We start from the raw sequence: 17,486 nt of genomic DNA, 5'->3' as shown, positions 1-17,486 counted from the left end.
TATCTGTTAATTAAGGTATTTATTTCTTATTATCAAGCCAGTAAGGCAATCAGCTTGCATTATATATTATTAAACATAAAAGTGTATTTTAGGAAGGTTTGATTAACATATGATCTTTATTTCAAGCATGATGTGGTGCTACTGTTTCAATGATGACTTTACCTGAATTTCTTCTTTGGTAAGCAGACTGTGATCCTTAACCACGCCATCTTGTCGGAACCATTCATACTCCCCAGTGTTGATGTTGTAGAAGAACTTGGACCCATCCCGTGTCCTGTTCATTATCCAGCCACTGCCACACTCGCCTACAACACGACAACATTAACAGTGCAAAACATGGTATTGGTTATAATCCCTGCCATATCAACAAATATTCATGCAGTCATTAGGAAGGAGGATGAAAGTATTGTCGGATCTGGTTGCGAAATATTGGACTGATTCTACCAAATTCGTAATGGCCTCTCAGTGCCTTAGTTCGTTATGTTCAGCCAGTACACCCACCAGCTTCTGTCTTCTCGGTCTGCAGAGTCTTGAGGCTGCCCATGTAGGTGGGCGTGCAGTCGGGCGTGACACTGTGGAGCCCCACCTCCGAGTTGGTCAGTCCAGACTGTAGCTGGGCGACGTCTTCAGCCCTGATGGCCTCGTTGATGTTCTTCACGCCCAAGGAAACTGAAGGAGTAATAAAACAATAAATGACTACCGTTTGTCATTTAAGAATATCAGTAAGGATTTGAAATAAGCGAATGAATATGGAAAGCTTATCCATGGGTATATATAAAAGAGCATAAATACAAAGGTAGAAAGCGCAAAGACGATGGTGGAAATAAGGTAAAGACGATGGTGGAAATAAGGTAAAGACGATGGTGGAAATAAGGTAAAGATGATGGTGGAAAGAAGGTAAAGACCAAGGTAGAAAGAACATAATTATGAAGGTTGAAAGAAGGTAGAGGTGCAGGTGGAAAAAGTGTAAAGGCGCAGGTGGAAAAAGTGTAAAGACGGAGGTGGGAAAAGTGTAAAGACGGAGGTGGGAAAAGTGTAAAGACGAAGGTGGGAAAAGTGTAAAGACGAAGGTGGGAAAAGTGTAAAAATGCAGGGGGAAAAAGCGTAAAGACGCAGGTGGAAAAAGTGTAAAGACGAAGGGGGAAAAAGTGTAAAGACGCAGGTGGGAAGGACTGAAGGAGTAATTAGACACTGACTATTCTTTGTCATTTAAGAATATCAGTAAGGATGGGAAAGAAGTGACTGTAGTGGGCTTATCCATGAATATATATAAAAGAGCTGGAGGACACTGTCATCTGAACATCATCAATAGAAATGGGCGAACCAGAGGGAGTAAGTGAGTATAGTTTTACCCCACTTTTAGCAATATTCCAGCATTTTATCATGGTGAATGAACACCTTAGAGTAGAAAGAGTATGAAGATGAAACTAGAAAGAGAGTAAAGACAAGGCTAGAAAGAGAGTAAAGACAAGGGTAGAAAGAGCGTAAAGACGAGGGTAGAAAGAGCGTTAAGACGTGGGTAGAAAGAGAGTAAAGACGAGGGTAGAAAGAGCGTTAAGACGTGGGTAGAAAGAGAGTAAAGACGAGGGTAGAAAGATAGTCAAGACGAGGGTAGAAAGAGCGTAAAGACGAGGGTAGAAAGAGCGTAAAGACGAGGGTAGAAAGAGCGTTAAGACGTGGGTAGAAAGAGAGTAAAGACGAGGGTAGAAAGATAGTCAAGACGAGGGTAGAAAGAGCGTAAAGACGAGGGTAGAAAGAGCGTAAAGACGAGGGTAGAAAGAAGGTAAAGACGAGGGTAGAAAGAGCGTAAAGACGAGGGTAGAAAGAGCGTAAAGACGAGGGTAGAAAGAAGGTAAAGACGAGGGTAGAAAGAGCGTAAAGACGAGGGTAGAAAGAGCGTAAAGACGAGGGTAGAAAGAGCATTAAGACGTGGGTAGAAAGAGTAAAGACAAGGGTAGAAAGATAGTCAAGACGAGGGTAGAAAGAGCGTAAAGACGTGGGTAGAAAGAGAGTAAAGACGAGGGTAGAAAGAGCGTTAAGACGTGGGTAGAAAGAGAGTAAAGACGAGGGTAGAAAGATAGTCAAGACGAGGGTAGAAAGAGCGTAAAGACGAGGGTAGAAAGAGCGTAAAGACGAGGGTAGAAAGAGCGTTAAGACGTGGGTAGAAAGAGAGTAAAGACGAGGGTAGAAAGATAGTCAAGACGAGGGTAGAAAGAGCGTAAAGACGAGGGTAGAAAGAGCGTAAAGACGAGGGTAGAAAGAAGGTAAAGACGAGGGTAGAAAGAGCGTAAAGACGAGGGTAGAAAGAGCGTAAAGACGAGGGTAGAAAGAAGGTAAAGACGAGGGTAGAAAGAGCGTAAAGACGAGGGTAGAAAGAGCGTAAAGACGAGGGTAGAAAGAGCACGTGGGTAGAAAGAGAGTAAAGACGAGGGTAGAAAGATAGTCAAGACGAGGGTAGAAAGAGCGTAAAGACGAGGGTAGAAAGAGAGTAAAGAAGAGGGTAGAAAGATAGTCAAGACGAGGGTAGAAAGAGCATAAAGACGAGGGTAGAAAGAGCGTAAAGACGAGGGTAGAAAGAAGGTAAAGACGAGGGTAGAAAGAGCGTAAAGACGAGGGTAGAAAGAGAGTAACGACGAGGGTAGAAAGAAGGTAAAGACGAGGGTAGAAAGAGCGTAAAGACGAGGGTAGAAAGAGCGTAAAGACGAGGGTAGAAAGAGCGTTAAGACGTGGGTAGAAAGAGTAAAGACGAGGGTAGAAAGATAGTCAAGACGAGGGTAGAAAGAGCGTAAAGACGAGGGTAGAAAGAAGGTAAAGACGAGGGTAGAAAGAGCGTAAAGACGAGGGTAGAAAGAGCGTAAAGACGAGGGTAGAAAGAGCGTTAAGACGTGGGTAGAAAGAGTAAAGACGAGGGTAGAAAGATAGTCAAGACGAGGGTAGAAAGAGCGTTAAGACGTGGGTAGAAAGAGAGTAAAGACGAGGGTAGAAAGATACTCAAGACGAGGGTAGAAAGAGCGTAAAGACGAGGGTAGAAAGAGCGTAAAGACGAGGGTAGAAAGAGCGTAAAGACGAGGGTAGAAAGAGCGTTAAGACGTGGGTAGAAAGAGAGTAAAGACGAGGGTAGAAAGATAGTCAAGACGAGGGTAGAAAGAGCGTAAAGACGAGGGTAGAAAGAGCGTAAAGACGAGGGTAGAAAGAAGGTAAAGACGAGGGTAGAAAGAGCGTAAAGACGAGGGTAGAAAGAAGGTAAAGACGAGGGTAGAAAGAGCGTAAAGACGAGGGTAGAAAGAGCGTAAAGACGAGGGTAGAAAGAGCGTTAAGACGTGGGTAGAAAGAGAGTAAAGACGAGGGTAGAAAGAGCGTTAAGACGTGGGTAGAAAGAGCGTAAAGACGAGGGTAGAAAGAGAGTAAAGACGAGGGTAGAAAGAGCGTTAAGACGAGGGTAGAAAGAGAGTAAAGACGAGGGTAGAAAGAGCGTAAAGACGTGGGTAGAAAGAGCGTTAAGACGTGGGTAGAAAGAGCGTAAAGACGAGGGTAGAAAGAGCGTTAAGACGTGGGTAGAAAGAGCGTTAAGACGTGGGTAGAAAGAGCGTTAAGACGTGGGTAGAAAGAGTAAAGATGAGGGTAGAAAGAAGGTAAAGACGAAGGTAGAAAGAGCGTAAAGACGAAGGTAGAAAGAGTGTAAAGACGAATGTAGAAAGAAGGTAAAGACGAAGGTAGAAAGAGCGTAAAGACAAGGGTAGAAAGAAGGTAAAGACGAAGGTAGGAGCAGTGTCAGGAGGTACTCACTCTTGACACCCTCATCTGCATCCTTGTTGGCCTTTTCCACACACAGCTGAATCTCCTCCAACCAAAGCTCCGCATCCTCGTCGTCAGTTGCCTGTAACAGCGTACACAAATACAGCACTTCACAACCAGAGTCAAGTATCTAACAACTGCAATTATTAAATCAAACAGACGAGTTAGACTTGACAATTACCAATAACACTTCCAGTTTTGAGTGAGTGAGTGAGTAAGTGAGTTGGGATTGACAGTGGTAGCTCTGTTACACAGCAGCGGGAAACCAGAAATTGGGCTTCACACATTGTTCCAATGTGGGGCATCAAACCCAGTCCTTTGCTTTAACATTTCACACTACAAGGCCACTACAATCTTCGGAAATCAGACAAATTTGAGCACCAGCGGTGATCTCACCTCTGCCTTCTGTTGCTTCTCCTTGAGGAGCAGGGCCTGATAGTGGTACGCCTGTCGGGCGTCGATGCCACGCAGTTTGGCTGATGGTGTTTGTAGGGCCTCTAGTGTATCCTCCGGCTCCCCTCGTGTGATGGCTTCATTGATCTTGTTGATAGCGAGGATTCCTGCAGTCACACCACATACATACCAATGTCAGTTGAAAACAGTCTACCCAACTAAGGTATATGTCATGAGTGAATCAATGCTGTCCGCAGTCAGCAATATTCCAGCCATACCCAGTCAGCCTGTTAAGTCCTGACAGAGCAATCAATCTTGTTTTGATACAATGACACATAAGCGTCCATGTTTCTAACCAGTGTAGTCAATATTTACAACAAGACCACTACTGTGGACTTATTCTCCTCCCAAAGTCAGATACACTGAGAAATTATGGGTTGACCCAATGCAATCAAAGAATTGGTGGCTGAGTATTTTACACAAAGAACACTTACGTTCATATTCCTCCTGCAACTGCTGGAACCATTCCCCCAACTACTAACAATCTAAGACTTACGTTCATGTTCCTTTGGCAACTGTTGGTACTATTCCCCCGACTACTATCTAAGACTTGCTTTTATGTTCCTCCTGCACCTGCTGGTACTATTCCCCTGACTGCTGTCTAAGACTTACGTTCATGTTCCTCCTGCACCTGCTGGTACTATTCCCCTGACTGCTATCTAAGACTTACGTACGTTCATGTTCCTCCTGCACCTGCTGGTACCATTCCCCTGACTGCTATCTAAGACTTATGTTCATGTTCCTCCTGCACCTGCTGGTACTATTCCCCTGACTGCTATCTAAGACTTACGTTCATGTTCCTCCTGCACCTGCTGGTACTATTCCCCTGACTGCTATCTAAGACTTACGTTCATGTTCCTCCTGCACCTGTTGGTACTATTCCCCTGACTGCTGTCTAAGACTTACATTCATGTTCCTCCTGCACCTGCTGGTACTATTCCCCTGACTACTATCTAAGACTTACGTTTATGGTCCTCCTGCACCTGCTGGTACTATTCCCCTGACTACTATCTAAGACTTACGTTCATGTTCCTCCTGCACCTGCTGGTACTATTCCCCTGACTGCTATCTAAGACTTACGTTCATGTTCCTCCTGCACCTGCTGGTACTATTCCCCTGACTGCTATCTAAGACTTACGTTCATGTTCCTCCTGCACCTGCTAGTACTATTCCCCAGACTGCTATCTAAGACTTACGTTCATGTTCCTCCTGCAACTGCTGGTACCATTCCCCTGACTGCTGTCTAAGACTTACGTTTATGGTCCTCCTAGTACTATTCCCCTGACTGCTATCTAAGACTTACGTTCATGTTCCTCCTGCACCTGCTGGTACTATTCCCCTGACTGCTATCTAAGACTTACGTTCATGTTACTCCTGTTCCTCCTGGTACTATTCCCCTGACTGCTATCTAAGACTTACGTTCATGTTCCTCCTGCACCTGCTGGTGGATGGTCTCCACACACGTTGAGATCTCATGGTGAGTCAGCAGGTCACATGGGCTCTGTAACGGTGAAATTTCACTCAAGCTCAAATATGAATATACAGCAGTGTTTTTAATTAACATAAGACTAGTAATTCAAGACAGGTGAAGTTATGTAATGTTAGACAATAGTTTACTGACCTGATGTCACCAATTACAAATTATCTTTCCTCGTGAAATAATCTTGAAAAATAAAAATAAACTAAACATACTCTGTCCTTCCTCGTAGTTTGTAGTTTATTCTCAATACTTTACAATATAATTTTCTCAATCTGGCAGAGTTATCCCCCTTACCCCAGACTTGCTGTGCCTCTGAGCTGCCAAGCAGTCCTGATATTTCTCCATATTGTGCTCGTCCACCTCCAGAAGGTGGGCGTCCGGCTGACAGAGGGCGTTGAAGGTGTTCTCAGGGCTGCCGGTGTCCACTGCCTGGTTGATCAATGCCACTGCAGTCAACACTGCGGACAGACGGAGCATAATGAGTCAACATACCTCAGATACGCAACTACTGGTATCACAAGTTCCTAGAACTATCTTTGTATGTGATGCAGCAAGTCTGTGTGTCCCTCTCGCTCAGTCGACAAGCACACATGCCTGTGTAATGTCATGTTGAGTGGCGTACATAAATGAGGTCGAAGTTAGAAGAAGTTTTCATAATGTACAGGAATCTATTGGGCATGTACGTCCAAATATTCGTTAACATCACAAACTCATCTCATCACACAGTGTTCCTGTTTACCAGTAATTACCAGTTTTTTACGAGTAAAATTAGGCTTGGACCGGCAAATAAAGTGCCTTATTAATCTTTGTTGTTGAACAAAACATCAGCGATATTCACATGAGTATATTTTGCGAACGGCTTGTCTGTTACCATCAGGGCTTTCCCTTGTCTATATTTAGTTCAAGGAAATAACATTTTGCTTATCTTAGAGGTCAAAAATATATTTGTAGTGACTTAGTCTCGAAATATCTTAAAAAATGAAGAGAAAATTGTGACTGAACTCTGTGTGAATGATGTGTAGACTAGGGGAAGTTACTTCAGAAATGGCATTGAACATGATGTTGAAAAATGGGACTGAAAGTTGGGACTGACCAAAAATTAGGGTGGACTGGTAATTTTTAGAGTTGCCAGTCCACCAGGACTGGCAGTTTCAAAAGCCAGAGGGAACACTGTTCACAGGCTGCCAATGAGACCTATACACCGTCAGCCACAAGCTGAAGCCTGAGCTCAGAAAATAATTGTTTGGTCTATAGCAACAGTTCACATGACATTAAAATGTACTGAAAAGAATGCCAATAGTCAAGTACGGATGAGGAGACTTGAAACTTTTTGGAAGACTGCATATGAACAGACACCAAGAACTATGTACATTTTCACAACAGGAAGCAGTCAACACTAGGCCATGTATGTTAATTAACAGCAGTTATATTTATTTCCCGTCATGATGACCATCCTGTGAAATCTGAACATTAATCTTCCTGATAATCCCATCTCACCTGTGATAGCTGATGCAATCTCATCGTGCTCGAGGTCACCCTGCAAACACATCCATGCAGACATTTAAATAGGGAATGATGTATATTTAAACATGCAATGAACCCACTTGAGATATTCTGAGAATTCATATTAGCTCTATCAGCAATGAAATGTTCCAATGTTTCATGAGCAACCATTATATTATACTTCTATACACCACACTTAACCAGATATCTGCTAAAATGCGGTTTATTTGTTTCACCAGTGGATCCATACGCATTCCAGTTATTGATTCTCAACTCCCTGGGGAGTATACAACCCAAGCTGCCTACAGGTGCTGGTGAGTTTTTACATCCACCTCACATATTGGGTACTGATTCCCTGCTGGCCAAACAGAGGCAAATTTGAACTAAGTCACTTACATCGGAAGTTGACTGATTCATATATTGAGCATGATCTAAATTTTTAATCGCTATGATAACTTGATAATTCAATGCCTCCGTCTATGTCATGGTTCTCATGCGTGTTTCTAGAGAAACGTGTTCCTGATTCCTGACCTGTTTATCTGTCCTGATGTTCCTGAACTCATCCAGATACAACATGGCCGCCCCCGGGATGACTGGCGGCAGCTGGGCAGACGGGTTCTGTAGGGCCTTCATCAGCAGGGCAGGGTCGTTGCTATTGATGGCGGAGTTGATGGACAGGAGTGCCTGGGATTCTGGGACAGGAGATATTTATGATGAGAATCCCGTCCAAGTGAACACCACATGCAGACACCCAACACGGATTTGTTACATCAAAATTGCATCACTGCCTTTGAGTAGTAAGCAAAATGTTCAGAGAGTCGATGAGCGAGCCACTGATTGCTTCAGCTGATTATCTACAACATGCTCGCCATACTCTGGACGAGTTACTACACATACGCATGACATGGTATGCAAGCCACATCTACACGTTTCATATTTTTAGGGGTTCTTATTTTGTTTATGAAATTATATCTAGGCTTGTTCCTGAAGAAAATACATGTGAAACAGCAACCATAGCAGTATTATCAATTTATCAGACAATTGCTTGACATTGTAGTATTGACTTTCAAGTGGCAGGGTTGGATGTCACACAGTTTTTCTTCATTGACTTTATCTGAATACCTTTGTTTCGTTTTCTACGAATACACATCAGTTTTGTTCATGTATAGAATGTACACATCAATCAGTTTGTTAATAAACTATACATTGTCAATTTTTTACCAAGGTTGGCAGATCAGTGAGTGAGTGAGTGAGTATGGTTTTAGCCCACTGTTAGCAATATTCTAGCAATCACTGGACAAAATATGATCCATTCCAAAAAATCCAAAACTTGGAAATACCACCATTCCAATTGGAAATATGACCATTCCAATATTTGGAAAGGTCATATTTCCAAGCTTGGATTTGTTTGGATTTGTTTGGATTTGTTTGGAAATGTTTGGATTTGTTTGGAAATGTTTGGAAATGTTTGGATACAACATGTCATAATCATATCTGTTAAAAGTTGTACAACTTTTGACCTTATGTGAGATTAGTAATGACATGAAAGTAAATAATTAAGAGTTTTTTGGCACTATGTACCACGAAAAGACCAAATCATGAGCAAATTTAACTAAAAGAAATTCTGTCATTTAAAGTGGCTACTCTTTATATTTAATTTCTTATCTTCCTTGTCTATAATCATATGACATTGACTTTGAACTTTGATCAATTAAACAAATATTTTGTTTTCCCATACCGACTTACGGTTGTCGTAGAACAAAGACCGTTTCGAGAATATAGAGGGCCCTCATTATTATAATTTGAACTAATATACATATGTACATAATAGTACTAGGTATAAATGAATTTTGATAAATGTTCGTACAAGAATATGAACTTCTAATTATCTCGGAATTATGCGCAACACATAGGGCTGAAAATTTTATAATTGTTCTGGAACTATCTGACGGTAATTCAAAACAGGGAACAAGATTTCGTCAAATGAATCATTGAGCCAGGAATGCAACGATTTAAATGCTGACAAAATGAATAAACATATCTGGAACAGAGTAGACTGTTCATGTGGACAATTATATGCTACGTCTATTGCCAAAGAAGTTTATCACCCCATGTTATACACGGAATGATTTCTTATTTTGTCAATTTAATCATAACCCAAATCATACAAATCAAAGTGTGAAAGTAGTGACTAACTTTATGATCAAGAGTATAAATACTCAATTGTATCTATTAATCCTAATAGTATAACAATAAACCCTGTATATATACTGAGCATATTTAGATACATCCGGATCTACGACCACAGCCATATAATCAACAAGGAAAGTATATTAGATTGAATTACAAATGTGCTATCACTTAAACAAAATTTTCCGTTATCCACGTAAGCCTAAACCTGGGAGAAATAAAGTTCTGTTCTGTTCTGAAGACGCTGTCATGATTAGTTGGCGCCAGTCTAGACTGTCCCATCAACGTGAATATACAAACCGTGATGTTACTTGACCAGTTGATGACACCTGTCAAACTCAAAGTGCCCCTGGTCCTCCACCCACCATGTGTAATACTTTAGCGTACTTGATTGTTTAATTTGCAGTTATATCACTGTTAGGCTGAGTGATGAGAGAATACATTTTGTTGTTTTTGTTAACGATCGTTTCCATTTTCAACGTGGTAACCTTATAAGTGACTAACTTTTTTATCATGATGAAATGAAACATATTAAAATAATCAGAGGGACTGACGATCGCATTTTTCGCATAAATGTCAAGCTCGCATTAATTTCATGATTTACTGAAGATAGATTTGAACATTTCTGAGCAACGATCATGTTTGGGTAAGGGAAGTAATCTTGTCTGGATTCAGTTCCGAGATCGCAGCTTGACTGTTCGGTACGGCCGAAAGGCGGCATCCATGTTGTTCACGCTCAGCTGATCACTGTATTCTGCTTATGAGCCGGGATGCGCATGAAACACGGGTGTCAAAACAAATATATTTACCAATTATACGGACGGTCAATTAGCCAGTCCAAGAGACAATACCCTGGTTCTACCACCTTTAGGTGTAATTACGTCGCGTGCCCCTGATTCACGGTTCGTCTGATCTCCCGTCATTAAACCATGATGTTTATTTACCTTGAGCATCCGACAGCGCCGACTTCATGTGTACATGTACGTACATGGCAATAAATGGTTTGACAGTTGTTTGACGGAATCAATCAATAATTATTGACACGGTGATGTAATTAAAATTTGTCACTATTCACAACTCCTATTTTTATTTTTCTATTGTTCAGCTGTATTTTCGACCAGTGTTATATGTATAAAAAATCTTCTCTTGTATTTATAAACCAAACCTAAAAACGTTATATAAGAACAATTGTGTTTTTAAACCGTAAGTTTTCTATTAAAACAACCATGCAAGTAAGATTTCAGCCGTAATATTACTTTAGTCACTCCACAGATTACACATCTTATATGCTGCAAACGCAGCGAATGTAATGCTACTACGTCATAGCTGCCTCGGTAATTAAGGGTTGGAATGTTTTTGTGAAGGCACTTAGAGCAGAGGAATTTCCCCCCTCGCTGTATAATGACGGTCGCTAACCATATATGTGTATTTTTACTGTTTTGGGCTTGATTTCATTGTCCTTTGGTGAAAACAAATGTTCAATTGTGAAAGCAAACCCTTTTCCCCTGAACGTTAAAAGACAGCTGACTTTGTTTTTGGCTGAAATATCAATGTTTAGAGACGTTTATATATTCGGAAATCCATATTATGGTTAATATTTATAATATAATATGGACAATGTCAAAATTCATTATCACAGTTTAAGTGCTATTCACAAATGTATGTAAATCTACTTCGTGAAGCATGGCAATAAATGTATGCATCTGATTCTTCATTTGTTCTGTATTCTTTGACGAGAATGAGTTTCGTTAATGATGATCACTCTCACAGATTTTTTGATAAGAGGATAGGACTTAAACTGGAGAATAGTTATGAAAAATATATATATAAGTATAGGTGCACATGTGGTGAAACTGATACCTCATTGATTTGCTAATCGGGACAGAAATCATAGTCTGTCATTAAATTGATTTTAAAATATATGGTTTTGACTGTAGTACGTCCTGATATCATACTATTATGTTGTAAACAACTTATCTTATCTTATGTTAAGTAAAACAATTATTGATAACTTCCTGAATTCCAATTGTTCAATGAACAGAATTATTCACAGCTCTGGCGTGAGACAACAATAAATTAGATGTTACCAAAGATTGTCCATTTTATGATCTTAGGCACATGTCGGCGCACTTACATGTGAGCCGTCTAGACGACTGTCTGTTTTGTAATTAAATGGCAGCTGCCATCCAGCCGAATACTTAATCTTGAGACCTATTAGTTGTCTCATAATTAACCAAAACATTAGCCCAAGAAACCAAACTCTAGCTCGCAAACACCCCTTACTCACCCCAATATCCCAAAGAATAACTAACTACCTCAATGAACACCAAACTCAAAATCTTAAACAAAACTGAAAAAAATCTAATATCTTCACCCCTAAACTCAAAATACCCAAAATAGATACAACGCTAGCTAACCAAATAAATAAACAAACCGACCCAAACATAGCTAAAACCACAATTGCATACATACACGAAAATTGGCCAAATTGGTGTCGCATATACACTGACGGATCTTCAGACCCGATCTCCAACCACACAGGTTTCGGAGTCCATACCACACAACCAGTTATATCCACACAATCTTACCATCCCCCTAACAACAAATCTATATTCACGGCCGAACTTATGGGCATGGCCTCAGCCCTGCATAACCAACAATCTAAAAACAACAATAAACTCCTAATTCTCACCGACTCCCTTAGTGGACTACAAGCCCTCCAAAACTAAAATACCCCAAAACGACCTAAATTAATAAACCAAATACTTAAAAGCTCCAACGACCTAACAAAAGCAGGCAAACAAATAACCTTCTTGTGGATCCCCGCCCACGTAGGAATTTACGGCAACGAAAGCGCCGATAAAGCAGCTAAATTATCTCTTAAAATACCAGAAATAAGCCTAAACCTACCGATCTCAAAATCAGAAATTAAAAGTGTAAACAAACAAAAAATAACCAAAAAATGGCGCAATCAATATCAAAACTCAAATAGCCAAATCAAAAAAGTGCTCAGAAAACCACTAGCCAAACCTAAAATCCTACACCCCTCTAAACAAATTGACAGATTAATTACAAAACTCCAAACAGGACACACGAACCTAAATAACCACCTAAATAAACCTAAAAAATAAAAACACTAAAAACCACCCCAAACTAATAAATCAAATACTCAATAGCTCAAACAACTTAACTAGGGCAGATAAACAAATAGAGTTCATTTGGACCCCCGCCCACGTAGGTATCTTTGGAAATGAAAAGGCAGATAAAACAGCAAAATTATCCCTTTAACTCCCAGAAATAAGCTTAAACTTACCCAGCTAAAAATCAGAAATCAAAAATCTCACTAAACAAAAAATCAACAAAAAATGGCAAAATATATACCAAAACTTAAATAGCCAAATCAGGAGAGTACTAAAAAAAAACCTTAATAAACCAAAAATACTAAACCCATCCAAAAAAATCGACAGGATAATTACTAAACTACAAACAGGCCACACCAAACTAAATAATCACCGTAAAATAGCTAATCTACACACAACAGGAAACTGCCCACATTGCAAACAACAAGAAACACCAGAACACGTACTCATTCACTGCACACGCTACCAAACACACCGAACAACACTACAGACCACCCTAAATCTTAAAACCGGAATTACACTAGAATCAATCCTAAATCCACAAAATAAATTAGAAAAATTCAAAGCCTTAGGTTTATACCTAATTAAAACAGGACTAATTAGTCGCATTTAAACCCCAAATAAAATCATAAAACCAAAACTACCTTATCTAACAACCACCCAACACACACAGCTCCCTTAGTTCGTCCCCCACCCACTCTTGGCATTCTTTCCAAATCTCAAAATTTCAAAATTGCTATATAAGCAACCCCTAAAGCCCCTAATTCATAGTCTTTTTATTGTTCAAATTACTGATAAAACATATTTTAACTTGTTCCTTCTAACCATATTTCCAAACAGTTCCAAACCATTCCAAACCATTCCAAGTCATTCCAAACATTTCCAATGTTGGAAATATGTTTGGAAATGTTTCCATTCCAATTTTGGATTTTTTGGAAAGATCGATCTTTCCAAGCTTTGGAAAGTTTGGAATGATCGATCTTTCCAAAGCATTCCAACGTTCATTCCAAATTGGAATGGACGCTATTTGGTCTTGTGAATATCACAGTGGGGGACACTAGAATTGGGCTTCACACATTGTACCCATGTCGGGAATCGAACCGAGGTCATAGGCCTGACAAGCAAACACTTTAACCACTAGGCTACCCGATCGCAACCGGCAGATCAGTAAACGTAGAAAGTAAAGGGGTGCTTCCTTACTCTGGTACTCTGTGTCAGCCTCAAGGTTGGCCTGGTCAATGGCGGCCTGTATCTCATCCTTGTCCAGCACAGACTCCTCCCCGTTGTTGTTGTTCTGAAACAAAGTGGCACATCAACATCACATTAACATCACATGGCACATCAACATCACATTAACATCGCATGGCACATCAACATCACATGGCACACCAACATCGCACGGCACACCAACATCGCATGGCACATCAACATCGCATGGCACACCAACATTGCATAAGACATCAACATCGCAGGCCACATCAACATCACATGGCACATCAACATCGCATGAGACATCAACATCTCATGGCACATCAACATCGCATGGCACACAAACATCGCATGAGACATCAATATCGCATGGCACATCAATATTACATACCAGTCACATCACTACCACATATCCTATAGCAGTATATGCCTAAGCTAACACAAATTGGAGATGAAACAGCAAGTTAATGTTTTCACATACCTTCTTGAGCTCTGCAGCTTGCCGGAGTTTCTCAATGTAAAACATGATGTTTTCATCTTTGATGTTCTTGAGTCCGAGGTGGGAGGATCTGAGGGCTGCCAGCACCAGGGCAGGGTCAGACTTAAGGAGGGCTTCGTGCAGATGGCCCACAGCTGAGGATGCTGGGAAACAACAATAGTGTATCGTTTACAGCTGGAGCCGTGCCAGGTGAATATGCACCATATCATACCAAGTACTATTGATTGTGTGACTGGTATCCGGGCAACATGATGTACTTGTCCATTTTAACCTACAGTGATTTCAAAACTGTAATAATAAACTCACACCTATTTTATGAAAAGAATATGACAGCTAACAGTTTTGTCTACCATGTATTCTTAGTAATTGGGATGCAATGATATTGAATACTCATTTGTTGATATTGATAACTTGCCTGATAACAGTTTCAAGAGGCATGCTAAATGATAATAAGATGATATTTACTGATAGTCAACTACTTTAATGTTGTTGTTTTTTAATACTTTGTTTGAAGTGACATGTATCATCCAAAACTGGCTCCCACAGGAGATATGGCTTGGGTGAGATCTACACTGTAGATATCGCTGCAATGAAATTGCATCACAATGCTTTGCAGGCCATTGTGACATCACTAGTTACCATGACATCACAATCAAATGACATCACTAATGGCCCTGCTACTGAAGCTGTTAGCAGTACTTTTTACACTTAAGACACTGCTTATTACTGTCTACAAACTGAAAAAGTTGGAAGAATGATGTTGGATGATAAATAAAATCTCACCCTCGTGTCATTTGATATCAAATATATCAACACTCGTTGATAAAAGTGGAAAAAATCCTCGGCAAGCCTCGGAGTTTTCCCACTTTTATCAACTCGTGAGATTCTCTATATGTTGGTCATTCAGAACAGTTCATTAATTCATATCAGATTACAATCAGCGTTACCTCCCTCAACTATCTAACAACTTCAGCAATATGCTGAAGCGAGGAATGGTGGACTTATTTGGCCTTGACATCACATTCCAATAATGCTACAACATTTACATTTCGATACGTAAAGGTAATACTATTGTAATAGAAACACAATGGCTTGCAAATGTTTGCATTAATAATACTGAATCTTGCAATATAGTCTAGTTCCCATGCCCTAGAGAATAAAGTAAGATTGAATACAACTCAAGTCTAGAATGATTTGGCAAGTCTAGATTGCCTCAGCTCTGGCTCTGAAATTAAGCAATGTTCTGGGCTCCATTTGGATTTTATTTTGTATTTTGTATTTTCATATTCTTAAAAAAGAAAACTTTATTTTGGTGACTAAATGTTAATCTATTTGTAATACTACCCCAAGACTTAAATGACCAGAGTAGCCTCCCCTGACAGGAGACCGGTCTGACTGTTCACTCACTGTTGATAGTGTTAATGTTTCCCTGGATCTCTGCATGTGTCAGTAGTTCGTCATACACGTCATGCTCAAATTGTCGCTCAGTGTCCATGCTCTGAAATGTTTCATACATTATTTAATACATTCTACAAAAACAAAGTTTCATGACCAATATTAGTAATTCTTCAAAGAACTAATCAACAGCAATAGTAGAATGATGTAAAAAAACTAGACTATAATAAAAAAAAACTTAGTTAATGATATTTAAGTGCTGAGCGCAAGGCAGGGTAACAACAAGTGCCATGTTCGAATGTCTTCCAGGGCAGTCGATCTACCCACCAGATCATGAGGTGTTCAGACATTGCCTCAGTTTCACAAGGCACTGATTACAAGATCTAGGTCTGGACAGGACATGTGGGCACCAGAAAGTGGAACAGAATCTCTCAAACTCACATCTGACCCACAACTTGTCAAGGGACAAGCCACCATGTAACCCTACATATCAGACAGGTGTCGAGGGACCACTGGCCCCACAACCCTCCCTGACAGACAGGTGTCTAGGTACTTGTGGTTATACAAGCCTTCATGTCAGACAGGTGTCGAGGGACTTGTGGTTATACAAGCCTTCATGTCAGACAGGTGTCGAGGGACCAGTGGCCCTACAACCCTCCCTGACAGACAGGTGTCTGGGGACTTGTGGTTATACAAGCCTTCATGTCAGACAGGTGTCGAGGGACTTGTGGTTATACAAGCCTTCATGTCAGACAGGTGTCGAGGGACCAGTGGCCCTACAACCCTCCCTGACAGACAGGTGTCTGGGGACTTGTGGTTATACAAGCCTTCATGTCAGACAGGTGCCGGGGGACTTGTGGTTATACAAGCCTTCATGTCAGACAGGTGTCGAGGGACCAGTGGCCCTACAACCCTCCCTGACAGACAGGTGTCTGGGGACTTGTGGTTATACAAGCCTTCATGTCAGACAGGTGCCGGGGGACTTGTGGTTATACAAGCCTTCATGTCAGACAGGTGTCGGGGGACCAGTGGCCCTGCAACCCTCCCTGACAGACAGGTGTCTAGGGACTTGTGGTTATACAAGCCTTCATGTCAGACAGGTGTCTGGGGACTTGTGGTTATACAAGCCTTCATGTCAGACAGGTGTCGGGGGACCAGTGGCCCTACAACCCTCCCTGACAGACAGGTGTCTGGGGACTTGTGGTTATACAAGCCTTCATGTCAGACATGTGTCTAGGGACTTGTGGTTATACAAGCCTACACGTCAGACAGAAGTTCTGTAGGTCTAAGGTACCCTGTTCCTTGAGTTCTCCATCTTGGTCTGCTTGGCATCGTACAGTAGCTGCTGATAGTTGTCCATGCTGGCAGTGTCCAGGCTGACCAACATGGCGGAGGGGTTCTGCAGGGCCGACATTGTGTCTGGGGCATTCTGTTTGTCAATGGCTTCATTGATGGCAATGATGGCAGCGTGCACTGGAAAAACAAACACAACTTTGTGAACAAAGTTTACTTATGCTGAATTTCTCATATCAAATGTAACATAATCTTTTTAGGTAAACACTCAAAAAATATTTTTTGATAAAAGTTGAACTAGAATCTAATCCGCATATTGCAACTTGAACGTCTTACACAGTGTGTGGATTCAAAGCAAGGTATCCACACCAATACAAATCAAGACATAATATGAATTATAGCGTATTCGACGTAATAAACGCCCAGGGCAACCTTAAAATTAGTGATAAGGGGCTCTTATTCAAATATAATTTTGGTGAGATAAAAAACAGAGTTGAAAGATTATAAATTTGTGGTTTATGCTGACAGT

The 17,486-nt window shown here is 40.8% G+C and overlaps 1 protein-coding gene across 2 annotated transcripts in view; it reads right to left on the bottom strand.

Annotated features, from left to right (window-relative positions):
* The window catches only part of LOC139447007 (ras GTPase-activating-like protein IQGAP1), a 120,415-nt gene that overhangs the window by 29,622 nt on the left and 73,307 nt on the right, over window positions 1-17,486 (bottom strand). For both annotated transcript variants that reach the window (XM_071228211.1, XM_071228284.1), the window contains exons 9-20: window positions 16,959-17,137; window positions 15,677-15,767; window positions 14,252-14,412; window positions 13,762-13,855; window positions 7,763-7,923; window positions 7,226-7,265; window positions 6,023-6,186; window positions 5,668-5,749; window positions 4,192-4,355; window positions 3,787-3,877; window positions 502-669; window positions 163-305 (exon numbers count right to left, since the gene is read on the bottom strand). In XM_071228211.1, the coding sequence (XP_071084312.1) occupies window positions 163-305; window positions 502-669; window positions 3,787-3,877; window positions 4,192-4,355; window positions 5,668-5,749; window positions 6,023-6,186; window positions 7,226-7,265; window positions 7,763-7,923; window positions 13,762-13,855; window positions 14,252-14,412; window positions 15,677-15,767; window positions 16,959-17,137 (1,538 nt within the window). The remainder of the gene's footprint in view (window positions 1-162; window positions 306-501; window positions 670-3,786; window positions 3,878-4,191; window positions 4,356-5,667; window positions 5,750-6,022; window positions 6,187-7,225; window positions 7,266-7,762; window positions 7,924-13,761; window positions 13,856-14,251; window positions 14,413-15,676; window positions 15,768-16,958; window positions 17,138-17,486) is intronic.

The sequence above is a fragment of the Haliotis cracherodii genome, unplaced genomic scaffold (genome assembly GCF_022045235.1).
Source record: "Haliotis cracherodii isolate W230 unplaced genomic scaffold, xgHalCrac1.p SCAF_1, whole genome shotgun sequence".
NCBI lineage: Eukaryota > Metazoa > Mollusca > Gastropoda > Lepetellida > Haliotidae > Haliotis > Haliotis cracherodii.
This window is presented reverse-complemented; position numbering and strand designations above follow the sequence as displayed.